This window comes from Melopsittacus undulatus, chromosome 12, assembly GCF_012275295.1.
Source record: "Melopsittacus undulatus isolate bMelUnd1 chromosome 12, bMelUnd1.mat.Z, whole genome shotgun sequence".
Classification (NCBI taxonomy): Eukaryota; Metazoa; Chordata; class Aves; order Psittaciformes; family Psittaculidae; genus Melopsittacus; species Melopsittacus undulatus.
In genome coordinates this window covers 12,095,861-12,121,033 of record NC_047538.1, presented here as the reverse complement: position 1 = coordinate 12,121,033, position 25,173 = coordinate 12,095,861, and the positions used below count along the sequence as shown (strand labels likewise).

The window sequence follows — 25,173 nt, the reverse complement described above, 5'->3', positions numbered from 1 at the left end:
CACCTCTAGGAACACATCCATTCACCTCCAGGAACACATCCATGCACCTCCAGGACCCCATACATTCACCTCCAGGAACACATCCATTCACCTCCAGGACCCCATCCATGCACCTCCCTGCGCCCATCGGACCGCGGCCCCCTCAGGCGCAGGCCGCGAGCGCCCCCGCGCGGAGGGCGCGGGAAGGCGGCAGGGTCGCTGCACGCGCCGCCCCGACAGACCGGCCGGCGGCGGAAGGCGGGGGGGGGAGGGGGGAGTGGAGCAGCGCGCATGCGCAAGCTCTACCCCCTGGCTGATGGAGGAAGGTGGGCCCGGGAAGTCCTCCCTCTGTCCCCGCCTTTACACGACGACGATTGGCTGCAGTGCGCAGGGGCTCCTCGCCCATTGGCTGGAGCAGCGCACGTGCGCAGCGGGCCCCGCCGCCGCCATGGTTCGGTTCAAGAACAGGTGAGTCCGGCGGCGCCCCGCCGGTTGGGCCCGGGCCCGGTCCGGGCCATGCCGCTGAGGCCGTGCTCCGCTGCAGGTATGTGCTGTGCGAGGTGGTGTCGGAGGACCCGCAGTGCCGGCAGTGCATCGAGGACCGCGCGGTGGGGCTGGCCGTGAGGGACGCCATCGGCAGGGTGCACGGGGACTTCGGGCTGGCCTGCTGCTCCATCTCCTTCACAGGTGCCGGGGGGCGCCCGGGCCGGGAGGCGGCTCCTCTGGGGAGCGCAGGGGTCCGGGCTCACGGCCGCGTGTGTGCCCCGCAGTGAAGTACCTGAACGCGTACACCGGGACCGTGCTGCTGCGCTGCCGCAAGGACTCGTACCGGCTGCTCTGCTCTGCGCTTCCCTTCGTGAGGCAGCTGGAGAGCCGCAACCAGCGGTACCCCTGCTTCCTCAACACACTGCACGTCGGAGGTCAGCCTCAGCCGGCCGGGGACAGGGTGCAGGGTCTGGTGCTTGCAAGGAGCCCGTGGAGCTTAACCGCACCTTCCAGGCATTCTAGCGTGGGAGAAGCCCCTCTACCTGCTATGCTGCCATGGGTACACCACCCGCAACCCTGACTTAACTTCCAGATCTAAGGAAGGCACAGGCAGCAGTATTTCAGTGAAACCCTCACTAACTCTCCTCAAGTCTTCATTGCATTGAACACAAAACCAGAGCAGCAAATACTCCATTACATAATTTTCTTTTAAAAGGTATATTTTCAAAATACAGAATTGTCCATGTCCTGAAAATTAACCACTTAGGGCAAATAACAGGTACTGTATGTTAGAAGTTACTATTCCCCTACTTAACAGTGAGGAAATGAAGTCTACAGTCCCTTCTTAGCACTGACATTAATAAAGTTGGTGCCTGGGGGTAATCTGTCACTTGATGGAATATGCTTTGGAAAACATACTAGCAGCTCTGAACTGCTCGGGCTTGTGGACTGTTGTAGATTGTTCTTGTGACTCCTACAGGTACCATAAGAACATGTCAGAAATTCCTAATTGAGTACAACAGAAGACAGCTGCTGCTGTTGCTGCAAAGCTGTACAAATGAAGGTGAGTTCCTGCAGCCTCAGCTCCTGGGGGGTTTGTAGGATATGCTGGGCTACTTCTGCATTCTTGAACTAAGGAATACTCCTGGGTTTAGAAGTTGAGAATATTCCAGTGTATGTGAAGAGACCAAGTACTGAGCCTATGTTGCTCTTTTTATTGCAGAGGAAAGACGGTGTGTACAGAAGTCCCTGCTGAGATGTTCCCTTACAGAAGAGCAGTGTCTAAGTGGAAATGAAGATGATGATGATGATGGCACAGAGACAGACTGAACATTACTTGTTACTGCTCACCTCTGTCCTCTACTTGTGTGATCAAGTTATTCTCAGTGTTAAGCAAAGCAAAGGACAGAAAAGGTGCCTGTTCATTCCCCCCTTCAAAGTGTTTTTAGATAAATTAACATCAAATATAGTTTTTCCTTAAGTTAGCCTTTTGCTTGTTTCACTTGAGTCAAAATCACCTGCACTCCAAAGGGAGTGTAGCAGCCCAGTGTGATCTTTGGGCTGAGGTAAAAGTGAGCATTAGGCAGTTGGCATAGACAAGGAATTTAGTTATTCTTCGGTACCGAAAAAGCATTAACACCTAACTCTTTTTACTTTCAAGTGCATGTTATCCACAGGGTTATCCATTGCTTTGAGTTACAAAAGCATCAGTTGTTACACCAGGAGCAGAGATCACACAGAGCCCAAGGCATAGCTGTAATGCTCAACTCCAACCCATTACAAAATTCATAGGTACAAGTACTGCTTAGATATTTATTATGTTTACACCAATCAGTTACAAGAAAGTAGCATTGCTGGTATTATCTCTTGAATCCATAGGAAAACAAGATACAACTTGAAGATACTGTCCTGTGGAGACTGCACATGCAGAAGAGACAGTCTTCCTTGCCCACATCATTTCCCTTGCTCTAGTGCCTGTGAGATGCGGAGGCGAGTTACACCAGCTCCAGTTACTCTGTCTCCCTTCCCATTGCAAAGAAAAGTTGACTATAAATGTGCAGAGATAATAGAACACAACAGATACTGGTTAGACACTAAGTAGTTACTCCTGTTCCATGGCTTAAAATTGCAAGTACAAATAGGAACCCAATGGTACTATGAATGCAGTTAACTGCATACTTGAAACTTTACTTGGTTGCTTTCTTTGCCCTCACCAAGATTTTCCAAGAGCACATAAAGCATTAACAGCAAGATGTGTTACCACTTGCATCTTGTTTCAGTTTCTTTGCAATCTCTTGTCAAGCTGTGCTGTCTTTCCATTCAGTGTAGTTAATTGTGACCAAGTGTGAAGCCAAGCTGCTTTCAAATAATGGTTTGCAGGTGTTTCCTCCATACTCCTGTAGCAGTTGACATATTCTTTATCTCTCCCCTCTTCCCCTTCTTTCTGGTTCATAGCCACATGGAGAGTTTTATATGAAGTATACTCTGCAGTAGTGGCTTCCATGCACACATGCTTAAGTTCCTCAAGGAAGCAGTGGTATAACTGGGAGCCTATTGCTTGGAAATCAGTGTATGGACATAAAGCCCTTAAAACAGAGACACAACCAATGATTGCCAGTGGTGCTTGTAACTCCTGGAGTCAGGTATCTAACACACTCATCCTTTCTCAGATCAGTCTCAATGTCAGAGGGAGGAGCACATCAGCTTTTTACAGCCTGTGCACATACACACAGACCATGGGTGCAAGTGGGGTCAAAGAAAACAAAAGACACCATCAGTCTCACACTGTAAGTTATGTGGTACTTTACACCAGCTCCCTGGCATGAATTCTGTCAGTAGGAAGGCAAGATTTAAATCTGTGCCAAGTACATGTTCTTGTGGTCCATGTTGGTGTGACAGTTCAGCTCTAGCTCAGGAAGTGTGCAGTACTCTAAGTGCATGTGCGTATGATTTATTGCAACTGTTGGCCTTGACTGGTACATGACACCTATAGTTCATTTTATTCAACAAAATCCACACCACTGAACTCATAAGCTCAAATCAAACCACAAGCAGTGCAGAATGTGACCACCCAAAGAAAGAGTGGGGAGGGGTCCAGAAGAGACATGGTTATAGTCTGAGTTGCTTAGTGCAGACCAACTTAACATCCCAGAACCAAGCAGATACAGGCTCTTACCCCTGTACAAAGAGCCCAGTTTCTTGCTGGGGGATAAAAGTTAACTACTGACTCCAGCTATCAGTTGTTCTTCCAATTCCAGAGCAGTTAGTGTCCAAACATCATTCAGGTAGTTACAAGAGCCCTAGGGTGGAGTGTTTATTCTAGATGATCATGTTACAAAGAATGTGCAGCCCATAGTTGGCAATAGAAAAAATTAGCAGCCTCACTCACCCACATTAAACCAGAGTTGAACAACTGAGAGAAACCAGCAGGTGCCTTCCACCACCAGCACCAGGACACATTTCAAATACACAAATCCATCAAGAGTCACTTCAAAACCAAGCAGCCAAGTTCCGCTCTATGCTCACCTCAGCTTTAAATCTTTCCAAGCCAGGAGAACAGGAGGAATTCTTGCTCTTTAGGAAAAGAACAGATAATAGCAGCTAACACTCTAAAGCCAGTAAGCTCTTTTGCCCATTTCCAGTGCAGCAGAAAGCAGTTTCTCAAGAGAGCAGTTTGACAGCTTTACTGAAACAGCACTACTGTCACAGTCAGGTGGACTTCTGCCCATTAATACTTCTAGGGAAATAAAGGCTCTCTGCATCTTCACTTTGATAATATTGCAGTATTCTGGCAGTGCCACACAGGTGTAAGACTTTCATACTGCCTGTTAGGCCAAAAGAATCAACCTGGCACACACTAGAGACCTTGGCTGATTTGTTTCTGGGTTGTATCTTTCAAAGCTTTGTTTCAGTATGAACTGATTAAGCAGTTGGAATGAAAAGGTCTTACTTCAACATATCCTGTTCATGGTTTCCTCCTGAACCCCCTAGAAGCCCCGGAAACACAAGTTTAGTCTGTTCAAATTTAAATACTTAAACTATAGCAGCAAAACAAAGCAAAATGAAAAGAAAACCAGGAGAGGAAACTTCTTGTGAAGAGCAGAATTACTTTGTGTGAACAACAGAGGTGCTGAACAATAGCTTCTGCTTCTGTTTCTTTCTTTTCTTGCCTCCCTTTTCCTCTGTGAAGAATTAAAATGATACTGTCATTCATCTCATGGAAGAGGAACATCACACAGAAATGATAAAACAGTCTTCCCTAGCCTAAATGACTCCTACAGGCCCGTGACACTTCCTATCAACTCACTGAGCACCAGGTAGCTTGATTTTAACACAAAAATGACTGCAGACAAAGAAAGGGAGACACCATAACACTTAATCCACACCTACAAACATGCCCAATTCTACAGCTGCTGCTGCAACAGCAGATCCTATGAGTGCAAGCGCGCAGGAGTTTGCCTTGCAGACAAGTACAGTTTTCATCCATGTCCAAAACCCACTACAACTGGAGCCAAGACTCAACCTCACTGAAACTCCTAGGCCCTTCTGTCCACCTCTCTTCATCATTCAGTGCAGCCCCAAATAGAAGCCAGAGCTAAGCATCAGAACTGAGCATTAGAAATGAGTTTTATCAGCCAGCAATTGGCTTGGAGGTTTGAGTTCATCCCAATTTGAAATTTCAGTCAAACTTAAGTGGTTAAACTTAAGTTCAGCAACTCAGGTATTTGTAGTTTAAAACAGCATTGTCTTAAGGAAGCTTAGGCTAAGCTTACATTAAGTTCTAGTAAAGACATGGCATACAGGATTGCCAAAAGCCATCTTTGTCCTAGCAGGATTCTCTGCTCGTCGGAGATCTCAGCTCTCACTAGGGGAACTGCTTTAAACTAACAGAAGCCTTAGTCAAGCTGTTCAGAAACCACAACCTGACAATTTTCAGCCCTGTTATGTGGCCAATTTTCGGTCCCCAAAATTGCTGCTCTCACTCCTCCCACAGGAAGAAGGGGAAACACTCTGTTTTTTCACTGCCCTCCCCACCTTTTACCTGACAAATGAGCAGCTGTGGACGGTTTGTCCAGTTTCAGGAGGGCTGCCTCAATCGCTTGGCTGAAGGAATTCTGGAAGCTGGGCACAGGTATGCGGTCAGAGCTGTCACTTTCTCCATCACTATCCACTGGCACAGGGAGGGCCAGAGTGTTCTCATCTGAAAGAGGAGAAGTGCCTTGAGAGGCAGAAGGCTGTATAAAACATGTGCAGTGCAAATGTGCCTCCACACTCCAGATGTTTCTTGTGAAGTGACAAGATCTCATAGATTTAGATTCATGGTAAAGAACCTGAAACAGTAATACCAAATCTTCTCACCTCTTGTCTTCGGAGCAGGTTTGGGCCATGTTTCTGGTTTTGCCTTTCCAACTCTCAACATCTATCAAAAAAAGTTGTAAGATATTATTAAATCCTATGTACTAAACCAATCCTGCATACCCCTTAAATGGAAAAAAAAATACAGGAACCCCCTGAAGCACTCAAACCATATGCTATTTCCATAAGATTTATCCCACCCTGTTTTTGTGGGGGAAGCAATTGTGTTCTCAGACTTATCCCCAGCTAAGACATAAGTAATTCTGACAAGATTTACTCTACTACATGGCTTACCTGGGCAAAGGAAGGGAAGGGAGACTCCTCTTCCAAACTCCCACAGAGCAAAGGGTTGACCTGGCTGGCAGCAGGTGACAGTGGAGTTGGAATAGACTCTACAGAGAAAGCAGCAGGTAATTAAAGACAGATGCATTTGCCAGAGACACTCACTCTGCTGTTTATCAGGATGAGGCAGAAATAAAGCGTTATTATCTTATGTAATTAGCCAGTTCTCTCATCAGATCCATCCATCAGTCACACAGTGGGACCTCTCAAATTTTCTCCATATTCTTATTTAAAGAAGATTTAATGCAAGATAAAACACTTGGTAAAGCATCACTGGACAACAGCCTGAGTGCTCATCAGTTATGTTTGATTTCAGTGGGGAAGATGGAAAGGACAGAAAGCAAACATGCCAGTAGTGTTTTCCTGGCATACACACTTGTCTTTCCTTTTGGGGGAAACTTTTTTTCCTTTCTTTTATTCTGCCTTAGCAAAGATTTAGAAGATGGGGTAACTACAATGCAGATCTCTCATTGCTACTGAAGTAGAGGTAGTAAAAAGCAGACAAAGGACCAGAATGTTTCTTAGCTGTGTCAGCCTTTTGTGTATGATCTCACAGGCAAAATGGGAATGTCTGTGATCAGCATTAAAGACAGTGTGATGACCTAAGCACTAGATCCCAAAAGAACAGTCGAGAGCTGGATGCAATGTGTATTTCCAGATGCTCACCTGTCTGATACACTGGGCTTCTGCCAAGAGGGGACAGACAGAAACTCCGATGATGATCAATGCTGGTAGTTTCTCTGGGACAAGAGGTAAAAGCAGGGAACTGCTGCAGATTCTCTAAAGCAATATGGACCTCTGGATCTAGAAGAGGTGTTAAATTAAAGCATTACACAGTGTGGAGGACTGTCAGTGTGCAAGTGCTTCAGGAGTCTAGGAGGTGCCAAGTCAATTTTCTTTCCACCCTCTATTTTAGAGAGCAGTACAAGCCCTGCTGCTTGATGGGAACAGTCCCTAGGCATCTTTTTGCCTTCTTCACTTTTCACACTATATTTCAATTACCATAAAACCAGCAACTAAGAATCCTGAGACCTATGTACACCATGGAGATAGCTGCGCCTCCAAATGCCCTCTGTCTCCCCCACAATGTGCGAGTATGCAGCATAACATCACCTAACATCCTGACTAAAACAGCTTCTATTTTTCACTCTGCAGATATTGTTTCTAATCCCTTGTAATTTTTTTTCTAAGTGCACACTACAGACTAAAGGCCTTAGAGGTGATCCTATATCAGCTCAGCCCCTAAAGATGACAGGAAATCCACCATTTATGCACAAGCACCACTTACATTTGCCCTGTTTCTTGTTTTCTTCTATCTCAATTCTGCGTTCACGTCGCCGTTCATCACGAGCTTTCTTCTGCCGCAGACGTTTCCTCTTTTCAAGGTCATCTAGAAGCAATGCACACCAGTGGGTATCAAAAACCCCCACACTGATACCTCGGCAATGTTTTCTCCAGCTCTGAGAACAACATATTCAGCTATAGCACATTAGTAACAAAATATGGTTACAAACAACATATGCTCTTCCAAGCAGTCAGGCTTTTTTATTCTTCGTGTAACTGTTGTCTACAAAATAGTGAATTGGGGTTGTTCTGTCTAGTGTCATCAACAGTTGGTGCAAGAGGAGTAAAGCTGCTATGTATGTTCTTTTATCTGCCATTAAGGGATATGAATGACTTCACCTTCATGGATACATGGCAGAGCCAACTAAAAAGGGAGTACCAACCTGAAAACAACTCTAAAGTCTCCTTAGAGATGATGGGTGGCTTCAGAGCCAGTTCACAAATGCTGAACTCACAGGTGAGGGGCAAGTGACAGAGGTAACGATGACGCTGTCTTATATCCTGATAAAAAAAGAGCAGATATATCACAAGAAGGCTGAGAAGCTGTTGTAGTGATGGGCAGGTAATGGAGATTGAACACCCACCATTCCACAAAATCAAATGGGAAAAAATAGCAGCAGTGATGTAATAATCACTTTATAGATGATAAACACATGAGAGATGTGCTGGGTCAGGCCCTAATGCTCCAAGATCTCCACCAACTACATCCTAGTCATGTTTGGATGAAGTTACTCCACATTGGTTACCAGTTTTCTCGTCGTTTCTCCCTTCTCTCACCACTGGAATAGAATTATTTATTACCAGTCTTCTGACATCATTATTTTTGCACTGGACCAAATGTGCCTTTTACACTTCAACTCTTTGGATCAACGACCACCAATTTGCTAGACTGAAACAAGACAAGTTTTGTATTTTTCCACACAGAGACAAAAAGCTTGAAGACAATTCCCTATCTCTGCATCCATTCCTACCTGAGCATCTACTTTCTTAAAGATTAATTAAGAATTACGTACAGCTGCACATGTAAATTCTTACAGTTGTCTTTATCTGAGGTAAAGGCATTCAAGACCCATCCCCTCTTCCAGAGCTTCAGTGGCTTAAGCACTTTCAGTGCCTCTATCTCAACCACTGAAGTTTCTGTCCATCCTCTTTATTCTCCTCTACCCCTGATGCTCAGAAACAACTGTTTGCAAAGACAGAGGCAGAACACTTCACCAGGCTGAGAAAGATGATGATCTGTGTAGGTCAAGCTACTGTCCTATATGAGAAAAGAATTTACTTTTAAGACAGCTTTAACAACAAAGCAATCTTAAGCTTGCAATTCTCTTACCTCTAGAACTTCCTTCTAGATAAAAAGAAAAAGCTAGACTGCAGCCTGCTTACCAAAAGCAACATAGGATACCGCACCTTACACAGACCCCCTTTTCCAGGCTAGGGTGCCTATCCATCCATAGCTGTTTCTCTTCAGTAATAGTAAATAACAAGTCTCATTCATCAGCTGCAATGATCAACCTGCTAAAACAATGGCCCTTAATTAATAAGATAAAATAACTACCTCTGTCATTGAGTAGCCAGTTATCTCCACTACAGCTGCAGTTATCTTCTCTGGACTCTTCTCCAAGCTGCCGTATTCACGAACAAGACATCGAACGTTCACTGGGTGAAGATACATACACTGCCCATCCTCCGCTGCAAGAGAAGATATTATCACTTATGCTTTGCCTTTTCATTTTCAGTACCTTTCTCCCCATCTTGATACATTTTCCAGTAATAAACTTAAAGCCCCTCTCTGAATTTCTGTGGAACTTTTATTTCACAGGGGTCAGCTGCATCTAATGAAGTAATAAACCTCTTCCTCAAGAGGGATCCCAAAGGAGGCAATTCTGCCCCCATGATTCCAGGATTTCATTGCACTGACCTTGATAGAAATAGTAAAAGGGAGTGCTGCTTAGGTGTCCACTGGTAACTGTATCTTTAGATTCTTGGCAGCATGTTTCAACTGGATTTGATTCTTCCATAGTGTTCGTATCAGGATCCCCTACTATATCCACCTCAGGCACTTCCTCTTCATCCAGCACTGCCTCTTCTGCTTCCACAGGGGGCGAAAGGGAACTTGCCAGATCAGAGCAAGGCTCCACAAGCTCTTCATCAAAAGCAGAGAGATATTCCACACCACACTATCACAGCAAAGAGCACACAATTAGTAATACATCACCCCCTTCAAAAGATTATCATCTCTGCAGAAGTTTTTGGTGCCACCACCACAGACTGCAGAGTGAAGTGGTGAAACTAAGTATTCACAAGATCTCCCAGAACAGAGTTGTCACCCACCTTTTTCTCTTGGGAAACTGCAGGCTCCACAGCCTTGGATCTTTCTAGGACCAATTCTTCCACAGCTGCACTGATTCCAGCAATGCCATTGTTTTTACGCTGGTCAGCAGAGAGTGCTGTTTCTCGCTCCTACAGGTCATCCAAAGAGAGTAAGTTTTAATTTGCTATTTAAGCCAGGAGACTATCACCACAGTTACTTTCAGCCTCCTATAATTCAGGTTTAATTAACCTTCTATAATTCAGGTTTTTACAGATCTTTAATTAATCTGTGTCAAAGAGTGACCCTTGAAGTGAGGTCCTCTCCTTGTTACTGGAAAGCACACCCAGTGTAGTACACCTAATGGCTTTGAAAAGGAATATTCTACAGATTTGCCTGTGTCTGCCCAACAGATGTTATCCAAGAAACTGATGGAGCTGAAAGGGAAACACATCTTCCTTTGAAAGCAGAAATCTACATGGAATGCAATGAATACCATTCACTAAAAAGCATTCTGTTATGTTGTCTCGAACACCGTGCTCCAAAGCCCATACCTGGGGTCTAAAGTCTATAGCATCTTCCAAGATTTAGAACGTTATCCTATGCAGACATCACCACCTTGCTAGTATGTATATTCTGGAGACCAGAATAACCATACACAAGCACTTACACAGTAGAATATAGATGGTCAGCACCCAGCATACTTCCAAAACTAAAATTACTAAAGACTCCATAGAGGCTCTTACCTTCAGTTCCTGGATAGCTGCCTCAATAAAGCAAGCCTCTGGGGTGTGTTTTTCTTCCTCATACTGCTTTAGTAATGCTGCTTTCTCCTCCAGAATCACCAGCTGCAAGACCTGCTCCCTGGATGCCAGAAGCAGCTTTGAATACTGACTGTGATGGTCATCTGAAAAGAAGGAGCACCAAATCATTAATATCCGCAAAAATACTGCAACTGGGAAGTTCTGCAAAACTGACCCCTGGTTTGGCTCAAACTAGTCTGTAAGCCTGTATGTATTAAAAAAGAAAGTACAAAACATTATTATGAGGGGTTTACAAGAAGCACAGCAGAAAGAGTAAGCTAAAGAACTGTAAGTTTAGCAAAAAACAGTCGCCTTTGTTACTAGAGAGCTTAACTATAAACTTCACAGCTACCACAGCATCACAACCTAGTACAGTCCCTATAGTCACTGCTCCCCAAGAGTCCAACCTTGTCTACAGAACACCAAGTCAAGATTGAATTTCTTGGGTTTAGAATGATCTCACATCCCTATTTGTTCTTTGGTTTATGAAAGGACTTAAAGTCTTTTCCTTTCAAAGGCCATGACACGACACATGTAAGCACACCTGCTGCATGCTGGGTACCCATCGTGTGTTCAGACATGACTTTTGACAGAGCTTCAATGCACGCAGCCCTTCATAAGTGTGACTGCAAAATGAAGGGAGCCAAGCCAGCCCACGAGCCAGCAATGGTAAGATAATTTCTTTAGTCACATGAATTTCTGTGATACTAACAGATAAGATGATGATGATGTGTTAAGTCACATAACTTGACTGGAGAAAACTGAAGAAGTCAAGGAACAGAATAGGTTTGCAATAATTTTCATTATTTTCCCATATTATTCACAGATTTTAGGTGATAAGTGAAGATGATGAAAACCTTGTTGAAAATTACATCCCTAGAATAGTTTAGACAGAGACAGTTATTTTTGTTAAGCACTACAACGAGGAGCCAGGATAAATAAAAATGTTAAGGACACTGAAGAGCCAACAGAAGCAGCAAGAGTCACACCAATAACCATACAACACAACACACATCAAACTCATAGCAATGACTGAGAAAGCAGGAGTCTGCAGTGCAGTAACCTGAAGGAAAATAGCACACAAGTTAAAGTCTTACAGAAAACAAAGTGTGGGTAGAAAGCTTAATATTAATATGCGGTCACGAAGGTTTTCAGCTGCTAAAACCCGTATTTTGTAGACTTAGTTTACTTTAAGGTGACAGCATGACATTGCCATGATAAATCCTCTCTATACAAGCCCTAGTCACTGCCAACCACCAGTCCTCAGATACACTTACCTCCAAAGTAAACAGGCTGCACCACATCCATCCACTGAGATTTGGGCAGTGCTATCAGAACACCTTTCTCTCTTCTCATAAGCTGCATGGTAATGGTATCACCAATTGCATATTGACGCGTTTCCATAGCAACAACGCTGCAATGGAAGCAGGAGGTTAGTGGGGCAAACACACTTCAAAAGGATGCATCATTCAATAAATACCAAATCTCACCTCTTGAGATCCTTCTTGTGAACAGAGCTGTAACAAATAGGACATTTACTCCAGGTCTTTTCACTCAGGGAGAGATAGTGAAGGATACAGGCCCAACAAAAGATATGCCCACAGCGGGTAATCTTTGCTGCAGTTGGTGGGTACAGACATATGGGACAAGAGGGCACTTCATGGCTACAGATTCGCTGAAATGGCACATGAGAACAACAGCACAAGTTTTAGACTTGGAAATCAGTTCCTGTGCTACAGAATAAGCCACTGTAAGATCTACTCTAACATATCAGTCTTCCAGCTCCTTAGGCTCTGCTTATTTACCAAGAAATTAAGTACACTGTGAACTAAGTAACACCTTCAGACTGCACATGGAACAGCCTTCAAAGCCACCCATCTGGTATTCCTACTCTAATGACATTAGAAAAGTGACTCTTCTCAAGTTCCCAGTCATGTATTCATCATCTCTTACGAGTTAGCAGCATCTTCTTCATCTGAATTCAGACACTGAGAAGACAGCAAATGAGCTCTGCTGCCTCACACAAGCAGACTTGTGCAGCCCTGTTCAACTGCAAGACTGAACTTACCTATTTCCATGAACATGTTAGTTCAGTCAGATGCTTTAGCATCTGTATGTTGCAGAGACATAACTGCCAAGCAAGCACCTAGACTTTTCAGTTCTCTTGTAGTGTCAGGTCTCCTGCCTCCTCCCCACCTACACTATACACCAAGACTAGACTTGGCAGATAATAAGTGTCTACTTGAGGCAACCCAAAGTTCTGACCATAATTCCCAAGAGATTTTCCATTTTGTTGCTAGGCAAGACAGGCCACCTATGCACAGAATAATTCTTCAAAATTCTACACTCAAGTCCTCTTCCATGGACTCATGCCCAAGTTTTCTGTTAATATCTCGATCACAAGGACTCTGTCTACAGAATGTCAGATACTATTTTTGATGAGCTCCCATCTGCGAAAGCAAGAAGAAGCTGCTAATTTTCCTAATAGATTTTAGCACTTCTCTTTTCCTGTCATGAAAGTATTTCATAATATATTCCATGACAGATCTTTCCCAGTATTGTGGGAGTGACAGAAGAGGCCTCAACTCAAAAACAGCTGAGTTTTATGTAACATCACAGAGAGAAAGAGGCAGTTAAAGACAGGGTGAGCTTCTTAATAAGAAGAAGATAAAAAAAAATCTAGCCCATCACAACTGACCACTTGCTCCACAAAGTCCCAGTTGACCAAGGTATCTGGATCAGCAAAGTGGACTGTGTAGTCCTGTTCTTCAGAGACAACAAACTGGCAGCTGGGGAAAGGCAAAGAGACAGATGATCCACTCAGTTGTTTCTAAAAATTCTTTGAGAACTATCCTATAGGATTCTCTGAGCTTCTTCGTTGTCCAGCAGGAAACTGCTGGGCACAGTCAATAACTTCTATGAACAAAAACCAAAAGAGTTCAAGTCATAACCAGATTTCCAGAATGCAGATGTGTCTAATTTCAACTAGACACAATATCATCACATACTAACTACAGAATGAGCCAGGCAGTGGCTTTCCAGAAATTGTAAGAAACAGCCAGCTCCTTCCAGGATCTTTTAAAAAAGAAAAAAAGGAATCCACAAGTGGAAAAAATATGGTCACAAAAACTACAACTACTGGGATTCCTGCAAATAGACTTCACTACAACAAGCCACAAAACAATAGGGAAAAATTGGAAGCATCAATGCTGAAAATAGCTGGTTTTGTCTTTAACATGAACCAATACAGGAAGTCCTCACTACACTTCAAATTCCGGTGGAAGCGACCAGTACTTCCAGTCAAAAGCAGTTCTGCTGCTGGATTATGATACTGGTCATCATTTGGGTTATAATACATACCTATGGGCCTGTGAAATAATCAGCAGCTTAAGAACTAAGACCCATATGAGGAATTGCTTCTGGGACTTACAGATTCAGATTAGCTTTCAGCCAGCAACTGCTATCCCAACCATCTCAGCACACTGTTCTTTAGAAAAAACTGCTGTCTTCCCTAAGGTCTACATTGGTCTTCCCTAACAGAATGTCACATTCCATAGGTGATGCTAGAAAACCAGAGCTAAAGGCTAATTGTTTTGTATCTAAAGGACTTATTCCATCAGATTCCTTGTAAACAGGTAAAGACGACAACTTTGATGTACTTTTATCCCTTTCAAGTATAGTCATTACCACTACGAACACTACAGAGAGGTAACTTCACCCTGGAAAAGTCAATACAAGTAGTGAAGGTCAAGCACAATTCCCTGGCTGATCATTCCTTACAGCTCAGTGTCTCTGTAGAAGTTTAAAAGCCCTGCTGGTCTTCCACTCACTTGGCCTGTAGGAAGAGCTCCTTGTTGAAAGGTTTATGTCCCCACTTGTTCCTTTTCCCCCAGTTGCCATGTCCATTCCCATCAAAATGGCCTGCTTGGCCACGGGGTTCAAAAGTGAAGTTCAGTAAGTGGTTCAGATTAATCTTCTTGGGACCAGAGAATTGGGCAGGGCTGAACTCTGCCCGCTGAGCCTCTGCTACCTAAGAGACAACAGCATTTGTTAGAACTTGCTAGAATTTACTGCACAAGCATCAATACAAGCTGATACCCAGGCCCCATCAATGAGTATGGACAGAATATAGAGCATCCACTCACTCACCTGCTCCCATTCCAGTTCTGCAAATCAAGTAGTGCAGCGTTAGAAGTGCACGAGAACCTGAAAGAGCTGAGTGGTCTTACCCCACACTGATCAAAAGGAGGAAAGCATAAGAACAGCCCACATAAGGACAAGTAGAAGCTGGCAAAACATAGCAGTCAAAGTTACTAACAAAAGACAGCTGTTCAAATCCTGACAACATTCTTTTAGATAGCCAGTAATACAAGTCTGATCACTATTTGCACAGACTGTTTTGGTTAGTTTTTACATAATGAAGCAAAGAATGAGAATTCAGCAGACAGCAGGTGAGTTGTGACAGTCAGCAACCCAGGTGAGCAGAGCTGCTCATCCACTAAAACTGAAAAAGCAGAGTTCCCAATGAAAACCCACGAACAGTCTATACAGTATTTAGACACACATCAGCATAAAAGCCTCAATCTGGATTTTACTCCATCCTTACGTCACCCAGGCCAATACAATTACTCTCCCAACACCACCATCACATGCAAAGTTGTACACTGAAGTGATCAGGCACAGTCTGTCTCCAGAGGGCAGACTCTGTCTAGGAGCCTGGCTGACAAGAGTCCCTTTGGAAGCAGTCCTGAAGGGCAAAGGAGTCCAAGAAGGTCTGGGACTTTAAGAAAACATTAAAAGCACAGGAGCAGGCCATCCCATGTGCCAAAAGACAAGCCAGACTGGCTGAACAGAGAGCTCTAACTGGAACTCAGGACAAAATGAAGAGTTTATGGCCTTTGGAAGAAGGGGCAGGCAACACAGGAGGACTTACAAGGATGTCATGAAGTTATGCAGGGAGAAAATTAGAAGGGCCAAAGTCCAACTAGAACTTAATCTGGCTACTGCTGTAAAAGAGTAAAAATCATTCCTGTAACTATATTAGCAACAAAAGGGGGGCTAAGGAGAATCTCCATCGTTTACTGCATGCGGGGGGAAGCACAGTGACAAGGGAGGTCCCAGCTGACTGGAGGTTAGCAAATATGACAACCATCTACAAGAAGGGCAGGAAGGAGAACTACAGGGCTGTCAGTCTGACCTCAGTGACAGGGAAGGTTATGGAGCAGATCACTAGGGTGACCTTATCGCTCCCTACAGCTACCTTAAACGAGGCTGTACCAAGGTGGGTCTTGGTGTCTTCTCCCAAATAAAAAGTGATAAGGACAAGAAGAATAGCCTCAAGTTACATAAGGAGGAAGTTTAGATTGGAGATAGGGAAAAATTTCTTCCCCAAAAGGGTTGTCAAGCCTTGGAACAGGCTGCCCAGGGAAGTGGTGGAGTCACCATCCCTGGAGGTATTTAAAAGGCATGTTGATGTGGCACTTGGGACATGGTTTAGTGATGGCCTTGGTAGTGCTGGGTTATTGGTCAGACTCATTCTTAAGTCTTTGCCAACCTATACAATTCTGTGATTTTGATCACACCAAACTTAAAAGCTAGAAATTGCATCAGTAGATATTTTCATCAAGGACCTCTGTTTCAGGAGGTATGTACATGGCCTATCTAGGCACCCATTCCTGAGATGGCATTTTTTACTGCAAATATCTCAGAGCAGAGAGCACTCCTCTTCTGTTGTTGGTTGTTGCCAAGTTGTTCTGCTCACACTCACTCTGGCATCTCAACGATGTTAGCACCTCTTATCGCTCTTTCCCTTCTCAGCCCAGGAGCTGAACACTGACCTATCTAGGCAGGTCAGAGTGATCCATTTGTCCCAGGAAAGAAGGCCCTGGAGGCACGGCATTATGATTCTCACCTCATCTCGTCTTCCACCATTAGAAGAGCTAAAAAGTTTGCCACTTCCACCGTTACCTCCCCTTTGAGGAGGCATCTTATTAAAAGCTTTGCTTTTCTGTGAATTGGAGCGACGGGACTGACTGGAAAAGTTCTCATTTTTTGAATAGGAAGTTTCTCTTTTACGATTATAACGCTGTTTGGATCCATTGGCATTCTTTCCATCTAAAAAAAGAAGAAAAACAAGGATCAGATTGACAGCCTCGGAGTTGTCCACAGATACTGTACCTCTATGACATGCTCACCTAAGGCACTGCCTTGGGCCATAGTTAGACATCAAATCAGGATGTATCAGTTTCATCCCTTCAGGAACCCAAACCATTTTATTCCTATCACTGCCCAACAGAACCGGTCAGAGTATAAAAGAAGGATGTATTTGCTGTGCTGTCTCTTTTACTACTGGTTGAATTTTCTTTATCTAGGCTTGGAATTGCTGTCACCAGATGTCAGTGTGTTGCCTGGTACATGAAGTGATGAACACCAACACCACATCTTCAAGTCCCATTACAAAAATAGACAACTAGTTCGTATTGTCATTCTATTTTCTGAAAACACACAACATATTGTTCCTCTATACATATATGCTGTATCTTTATATGTAAATATACATATATTGTGTTTGTCTTGAAGTCTCCGACTTCACAAGACCCCATTGCCTGTTTTCACTCAGTTCTGCCCACTGTGCTAAAAAGACACAAACAAATCTACTTCTTTCACAAAGCCAACAAATGCTAATCGATTGTGAAGCACCAAACCAATGCTCTGGCCTCACAGGGGACGTACCTAAGTACTAAGTCCACCAACCTATGCAATAGGAACTGTTTGCGCAAAAGCATTGCTAAACATACCACTGACCCTAATGTAGAACACAGAGATGAAGCACAAAGCAAAATCCTGCAGGAATAGAGCCCACAAGAGCAGGAAAATCAATCAGGCTCTTGAAAGGGGTTTCCTGTGTCTAAACAGCTGCTTCTTTAGACTGCTAGAACGGAATTAATACATTAAGGTATTTCTACCAGTCTTAACACAAGACTGAAGTTGCCCCAAGGACACAACACACCTAACCTACCATTTCCAGCAACTGCCCTGAGTTTTATTTGTAGAACAGGTATGCTGCGATAAGCCCGGAAGCAACACTCCACAGACCTAACAAGATGTCTAGCCACATCAGCCAGCCCCAAAATCCCTCTGGATACTCAGTAAGCTATACACAAGCAGGAATACCTCATGAAAAACAGCCAGACCCATTTAATAAAAGCCTACAAGTTTCCCCACCCCAGACTCCTCTCCACCCCATAACAGAAATCTCACATGGCAGGCAAACACCCCACTGTGATTCAGCATCATGCTCCTCAAATGGCTTATTTAATTTCCAGGGCACCCAGCTTTCCCCTTCCCCAGCACCACTTCCAATCTACCTGAGCATTTAAATCAGCTGCAATGAAATCACTCACATGCAGTCTCTTTCCTTTTGTTATTTTTAGGGGTTTTTTTATCCCACATTACTCTCAAAAGAGAGGGGCAGTGGACTGGAAGGTGTCTGTGTTACTGTGCATTACTGAGGAGCTGCCTTCTTAAGAACAGCTAACAAAAGTGGCTTGACTGGGTTTTATGGTGGTCTGTTTCTTGCACAGGCCAGACCTTGCCTGCAACTGCAACTATAGAAGTAAAAGAACACTGTATCATTACTTCCCTGTGATGTGACAGAGCCATTCAGCAGGCAAACTATCCCCAGAACTGGTTATTTACTCTGCTATTCAAGAGGCTGACCCTTTAGTTAAACCAACTCCATTAGAACCCCAGATGTGTAACTCAGAGACAAGCTTGCACAGTTTGCAGTGCTATCAGCCACATCAGGCTAAAGAGACATGGGTTGAGTATTATCAGGAAAGCACCACACCAGAAGCTGCCAAGTACTGAGGGTGTGACTAGGTCTGGCTGAATGATTACTTAGACCCTTTTTAAGAGTGTTTGTAGGGAAGAGGCTATAATCAGCACCACTGGATCTCTGGTGAAAAAAGTAAGTTATTTTGAAGAGGCTTGGACTACACTGTAACAACTTCGCAGAACACAACTCAAGAGAAGAAGCTCAGTCTCAAGTGGGTTTTTACAGGCCCAGGAACAAGGAACAGTTTGTACCTGCAGCCGACAGAAGAATTTCCTACCACTTATAGTTTTAATCAAGGTAGTCACCATTAAAGTTGTCACTCAATTTACACACATTCTTGTCATATTACAGGTCCTTCCAATCCCACTCCTAGAGCCTGCAGGAGTCACTACAGTGACTCTCACAATTCATAACAAATTCCTCTCCACCTCTCCCTTGTATCACAGTCTAACAATGCTTCAAAACTGACTTTACTGATTCCAAGTTTCTTCCTGCAGAATAATTACCCTCATGAGGATTCTGGTCCATCAGAGTAGCACTGAAATGTGTCAACAGACAACCAAGAGTGTGGAGTATGCATTCATAAACTGGAACACTTTTCCTCCACCCTGAATCTAAGCAAATCCAACCTTTTCCTGCAAGCTACATGTCAGGATGCTCTCTGCTTTATATCACCCCTCCCTGCATTCCCACAAAGAGTGGGGCAGGATGGGGTTATCCGCACTCATGCAGGGAGAAAAGTGGAAGATTCTCACTGCCATTGTCTCTTGTTAGATCCCAGCTTTAAGTACTGTTGGTTTGGACTGGGGGGTTTCTTTTTTCCTTCTTTTCTTGGAAACTTAGGAATGAGCAACAACAACAGCGCTGGTGAGGTACTTGCTATTCACTCAGGTCCTCAGGCATTTTGCTTCTGTCACATGACACACAGATTGACCCATCCACTCTCCAAGCGAATAGAGAATTAGAACAAATACTGTGTATGTAATTCTATAAAACTATTAACAACGCTGTTCTTGCCTTTTGGAGCAAGCTCTGACATTTGTGGGTTTTGCTGCTGGATGCCACACTGTTAAAGGAACTGTATTTCCAAAAATCCAGAAAGAGGAAGTCAAGTTCACAGGACTAAAACTAGCTCTAGGTGACCACTTTGGTCCTGGAGTTCAGTACTGGTTTACTACTGGGGTGACGACTGCAGTTTCCTTCCATCTTTCTTTGCCTCCTCTTTTCAGCTGAGCCGTATTGAAGCCTGCCATGTTGCATAAGGGGTTTGGGTGGTGGGTCACACTTCAGCCTCAGGGTGATTGCATGAAAACAACTGAAGGTATTGCTGCTGTGAAGGCAAACATCCATGAGCAAGAGGTGACTGAGCAGCCACACACCCCAGCTCAGCACACTCACATTGTAATAATAAGGCCTAACAACATCTGCAAGAATTAATGTTGCCCATCAGGTCTTGCGCACTGCAGAGAAAGCCAACAAGCCTATTTGGCCTTAGCTGCTTTATTCCATCCTAATGGGATGTGATTTCTGCTGGTGCACTAATACAAGGAAAAGAAACTTTTCTGTTGAAAGCTTCCAAGTTTAATTTCATTTCTAAGGCCAAGTTTGAAACATAGTGAGAATCTAACTTGCACAAGTAGAAGAGCTCATGGTATTCTATTCAACCCATTTCTAGCTGTGCTGCAAGAGAAACAGGAGAAGCTACCACAAGATTTAATGAATGCCCACTTCATTTCCTCAGATGGACTCAATCACAGTAGAAAACTCTGGAAGGCATCTAAATGGCAAGAGCTTGATTGGACCATCCACTGAGCACGAGTGCAACTAAAGGTCAGCACTGTGGGGAAGGTCTGTGGCCCATATGGATACTTCCCATTCCAAAGGAGACTCAAGATTTTCAGAATAAATCCTATACCTTTCCTGAAATGGGAGAGAAATTAGGTGGATCACACCAGTTACATGCACCATGAGAAGGAGCCCAAGATCACATGCCAGTATCTTGCATGCAACAGCTACCAAACCATGTAACACAGCTGTGTCCTGTATGTTCATCCTGTGGCTGTCTGCCCTAATCTGAGCCAGGGAATCTTCTCATTTAGTTTTCAGTACCCTGCAGTTAAGGTATTCCCAGATATACATTTAGTCTTACCAAAAGAGATTCTAATTTTGCCAGGCCTCTTCAATGCACTTTAAAGGAAGCAACTAATTCCATAAGCCTTTGTCCTCCACTGTAGTTAAGGAACAGCATCTCAGAAGCTGAATTATGTCAAGCCAAAATTTTCTTCTGCTTTATTAAGAAAGAGGTATTAAGAAAAGTTGTGTTTTTTTAATGAAAAGTCAGTGGATTGTATTGGAATAGAAGAGTATGGTACATCAGGATTTCTGTTCCCACTGCTCCTCTGCTAACAAACTCAAACATGCCTAATTCAATTCCCACTGCTCCTCTGCTACCCGTGATGTTTCAAGCCTGTAAAAGGTGCCATCCCACAAAAGAAAAAAAACACTCAACACTTTTATTCTGGGCTGGAATGATACACCTTTAATTTCCTTTCTCACTACAAATACTGTTTCCCCAGTGTGAAGACATACCAGCCACGGGACAGGCCAAGTTACCTCCCTAAAGAAGATGTTTGTATTGTGTGAACAACCCTCTACACGGTATGGTACATCACTAAAAAAGAAGCTGTACTGATGAGGTATCTCTTGATGACACAGGGACAGAAACCAGGTCTCCACCACAGGAAAACCTCTCCTCAGCCTTTCCCACTACCTCTCATAGTGCATGAAGTTTATATACTTTGTTACTCTGTCAGAAGCCAAAGATCTGGTTCTAAAACTCTTGTTGCACACCTAGAACATGATATACCCTAATTCTATTTGTACTTTCATTAGAGCAAAACCATGAAGAGACTGAAAAATAACAGCAGTAGCCAGGGATAACAAGACCCCCACATCAAATTCTGCTGCTGGTAAAAAACCCTTGGCAGATCAGTTAAAAGTTCTTCCAGACACAACTACTTAAAAAAGTTCTTCCTAAAAAGCCTTTCATGGGTTTGAAGTTCAAATTTCAATGTAGTCGCAGTTACACCACAACCTGGGGAGCTGTGGATGAGCCATCTCCCATGTCACTCCAGTCTACCTTGTGGGAGATCTGTTAACCCAGGTGAAAAGCAGGTAATACTTGGTTAACTGGGATCTGAATGCATTCAGAACATCCAAGAAAGATACTCATTTTGTCAACCCTCTGGAACACATTGCTCCTTTTTCAGTGATCTGAAGTAATGCAGTTGAAACCAGCCACTGAAGAGGAAGGAAATTAGTACAGCTATGGTGTTACAGCAACCTGCTGATGCTCTGATAAATACTTATGAGACTAAAATCTCTCATTTTAATCACTACTGCCCCATTTCTAGGTTTTAGGGGAAAGACCTGCGAGGTTCCAAAAACACTCTGCTCCCAGACAAGTTTAGAGAAAGGAGGCAGATTAGGTTTTACCTTGAAAAGGAAGATGATAGGAGCCATAATGCCTCCTCATGAACTGCTGTGTCAGCAAAAGTAGCTGTGTGCAATGCCAGACAACACTTTGGTTTCAATGCCAGATAAGCAAACAACAAGTAACTAACTCTGAGCTCCTCCAAATCAGGTTACTGACACACAGCCAGTAAGGGGAATGTTGTGTCAATATTGATACAAGACCTCCTAAATCAAGGAGTAAAAGCACTCAACCAGAGTACAGAATGAAGTTATGGGCTCATATGAACCAGCAAATATTCGTTCTTACTATAAAACCAGAGCTCTCAAGCTGATTACTACAATGCTAATGAAGACAAAACACTAATCCTTTAAGGAAGAGCAGGACCTGCATCTCACCCAACACTGAGCGAAGCCGGAAGAGGAAGGAAAAAGAAAGCAAAACCAGGCAGCGACCTGAAACGAAGCCAATTAGACCCAGCACAAACAACATAACAAGGAGTTCAGCCTCATCACAAGCCCAAGCCGGCACAAAGGCCCCCAACCTCACATAGTTCACTGCTCGTTCCTCCCGCCCAAGCTAACATCGGTTCAGACACACCAACGAGAGCCCGAGGGGCCGTCGCTAGCGGCCTGACAGCCCAGGGTCTCCGGCCCAAGGCTGCACCGCTCCCCCGGCCGGCTCTTACCGCCTTTGGGCTTAGACTCTCCCGCGGCGGGCCCGGCCGAGGCGGACCGCGGCTGCTGCCCTTTGCTGCCTGCCGAGGAGCCGGGCGCACCGGAGCCGCAGGGGCTGCTCTTGTCCATGGCAGAGGCTGCGGCGGGGGTCGCGCCGGGCGGGCTCTGCAGCATCAACGGGTGCCGCGGGGGGGAAGAGGCGGCCCCGGGAGGGGGTACAGGACGGGCGCTGGCGGAGCCGGCGGGGGCCCAGGCTCATGGCCCGCGGGGGCGACCGGCGGGGGCGGCGCAGAGCGGACTCGGCTTCCTTCATGGCGACATCTTCTCGCTGCTCCGCTCGAACCGGAGGAAGGCCGCGGGAGGCCGAGCCGGGCCTGCGGGGCTCCGGGCGACGAGGAAAGTGAAGCTGCTCACGGAGCCCCGCGGGGCCCGGCGCTTCCTGCCGCCCGAGTGGTCGGCACCACCCAGGCACCCACCGGCTCCTCAGCGCCGCCCCGGCCCCGGCTTGGCCGCCGCTGCCCCGTAATGGCGACGAGTCGCCCTCAGCAGTGGCGGGGACCCGGATGGAGCCGATCCCGGGCGGGCCCGCAGGCACGACGGGAAGCGTAGTCCTCGGCCGCCGTGGAGCACGACGGGAAATGGAGGCGCCGGGACGCAGAGCTCCCCCTGCCGGCAGCAATGCCCACAACACCCGCCCCAGGCACCGAGCCGCGGCCGAGCAGGACGCGGCCAGAACAACGTCCTGGGGCCGGGGGAATCCAGTCTTTCCTTTTCCAAAGCGGAAACGACCAAAACGCACATTGTTAGAGGTCTGGAACAGGAGGAGCTGAACACTGTCAGTTCTTCAGCAGGTAGGAACCACCAGTCTTGGCGGTTAAGCTTGTGACCAAAGAGGCCTGAGAGGATATAAAAAATCAAGTATTTCCACTGAATTGCTCAACTAACTCTGAAAGGAACAAACCAGCTCTGCAATGCCTAAATCAAGTGATCTTTAACTTCAAAGCAAAAGAAAAGGGGAAAAAACACAGGGCAACAAATTCTACCCGCATTTCAGTTAACCCTTTAAATAAGTCTTGGGCACCCCTGCTGATCCCTTTCCCCTTATTTTAGGGATGAGGGCCTCAAGTTCACTGGGAGAGGAGTTGCAGTGTTTTTATACCAAGTCAGGGTGCAGTGTGAAATGGCAGAGCTCATATTTTAGGAGAAGTCCCACAAAATGCCTTACTTTACCTCCTGTCTGTTCCCTAATTAGGTCTATTACTCTTAGAATTACTGACCAAATCATGAGGATTGTTATCACAGTGCTTAGAAATTTTGCATTTGAGAAAACATGCTTTCTAACAAACTCAAACATCCACATCTGCAGGGAAAGATGAAAACAGCACAACCAGTGCGACAAAAGGAGGGCAGATGGCCATAAAACTTCCAAAGGCAGGACACAAAACTTTTATTAGCAAACAAGTTGGCTGTGGAAAGAAAATAAATACAAAGAAGTTCAGGTTTGACTTTTTTCTGCTTTCTATTCTTCCTTTTAACTACAATAAAAACATCAATCATGGCAGCAGAATCCATCCCATTGCGCTTAGTGGCCAAAATGTGCTTCCTGGGGAAGGCTGAAGGCACGAGGCTTTGTACTGTTAGCACACAACTGATTAACTGAGGTGGGAGTTTGAGAGCCAGTTCATGGCTCTGAGCACCCTCAAGGAGCAGACCAGTAACAGGACCCAGTCAGAAAGGGATAGGGCAACTGGTCTGTTGTGTCACAGCTGCAAACGTCCCTTCACACAGCTGCCAGGTAGGACTGTATTTCCTAAGAAATTCCTGCAGGAGACACCACCAGGAAATGAGCACTACTACCCAAATGCTGCCTTTGGGAGCAGAGGAAAGGAGTTAAATAGAAGGAAGTGTGAAAGAGAAGAACTGGAAAAGTGCATATAAGGTTGACAGAAACATGAAGACACCAGTCTGCAGCTGAAATCTGAACGGATCATCTAGTGGCCACAGAACTTACTATCCTAGAACTACTTACTCACCAACATCTTACTTGATTTTTGAAGTCCATATAGCATTCAGGAGGAGGGCTTTAGCAGCAAATACTTCTTCTCATTATATGAGCTGCATTGTTACAGTAAAGCACTGCATTCCTAGAGACCGAACGGCACACTCCACAGCACCTTGCTGCATCTCTTCTGATATTCCTGTATCCCTTACCACAGCTGTCTGATCACCCATAGGTACCTGTAATAAACAAAGTAAAGCGTTCAGAGCTGCTGCCGTACCTACCTGCCAAGTAGCTCTGCACATCATTCCTGTCATCGCTAGCAACAGGTTTGCTGCCATTTCTGCGGCTGTGGCACAGGCGCAGCCCGTGCTCCGGGCCACATGAACGGGGGTTTAAACCCTCTCACTTGGCGCACCCGCTCTCCAGCCGGGAGCCACTGGAGGGGGCGCAGCTGCTCCAGCGCCTTTCCCTGACGAGGAAAGTGAACGGAGGCCGGCGGCCCGCACCAGGGGCCCGGAGCCCCTCAACGACGGTTTAATGGACCCGCATGTGCCGCGGTTCCCTCAGA

General features: G+C 45.1%; 2 protein-coding genes across 3 annotated transcripts; one reads left to right on the top strand and one right to left on the bottom strand.

The window, feature by feature from the left end:
• The first annotated feature begins 396 nt into the window (after window positions 1-396).
• Window positions 397-2,733, top strand: POP5 (POP5 homolog, ribonuclease P/MRP subunit). The gene is made up of 5 exons (XM_005147810.3): window positions 397-447; window positions 524-666; window positions 750-899; window positions 1,445-1,528; window positions 1,688-2,733. Exons 1-5 carry the CDS (start codon window positions 428-430, stop codon window positions 1,792-1,794), a joined length of 504 nt encoding a protein of 167 aa, XP_005147867.1. The 5' UTR covers window positions 397-427; the 3' UTR covers window positions 1,795-2,733.
• Window positions 2,110-23,201, bottom strand: RNF10 (ring finger protein 10). 2 transcript variants are annotated; one of them, XM_031047765.2, is made up of 17 exons: window positions 22,615-23,201; window positions 16,529-16,731; window positions 14,448-14,647; window positions 13,316-13,406; window positions 12,108-12,292; window positions 11,895-12,031; window positions 10,561-10,721; window positions 9,838-9,966; window positions 9,425-9,683; window positions 9,062-9,195; window positions 7,890-8,007; window positions 7,451-7,552; window positions 6,829-6,966; window positions 6,115-6,212; window positions 5,824-5,884; window positions 5,507-5,683; window positions 2,110-4,646 (listed from the first exon to the last, which is right to left on the bottom strand). In XM_031047765.2, the coding sequence occupies exons 1-17, from the start codon at window positions 22,775-22,777 to the stop codon at window positions 4,570-4,572; spliced, it is 2,433 nt and encodes an 810-aa protein (XP_030903625.2). In that variant the 5' UTR covers window positions 22,778-23,201; the 3' UTR covers window positions 2,110-4,569. The 2 variants fall into 2 exon arrangements, with proteins under 2 accessions (XP_030903625.2, XP_005147868.2); XM_005147811.3 differs by having other exon boundaries at window positions 5,507-5,665.
• Window positions 23,202-25,173: the final 1,972 nt, after the last annotated feature.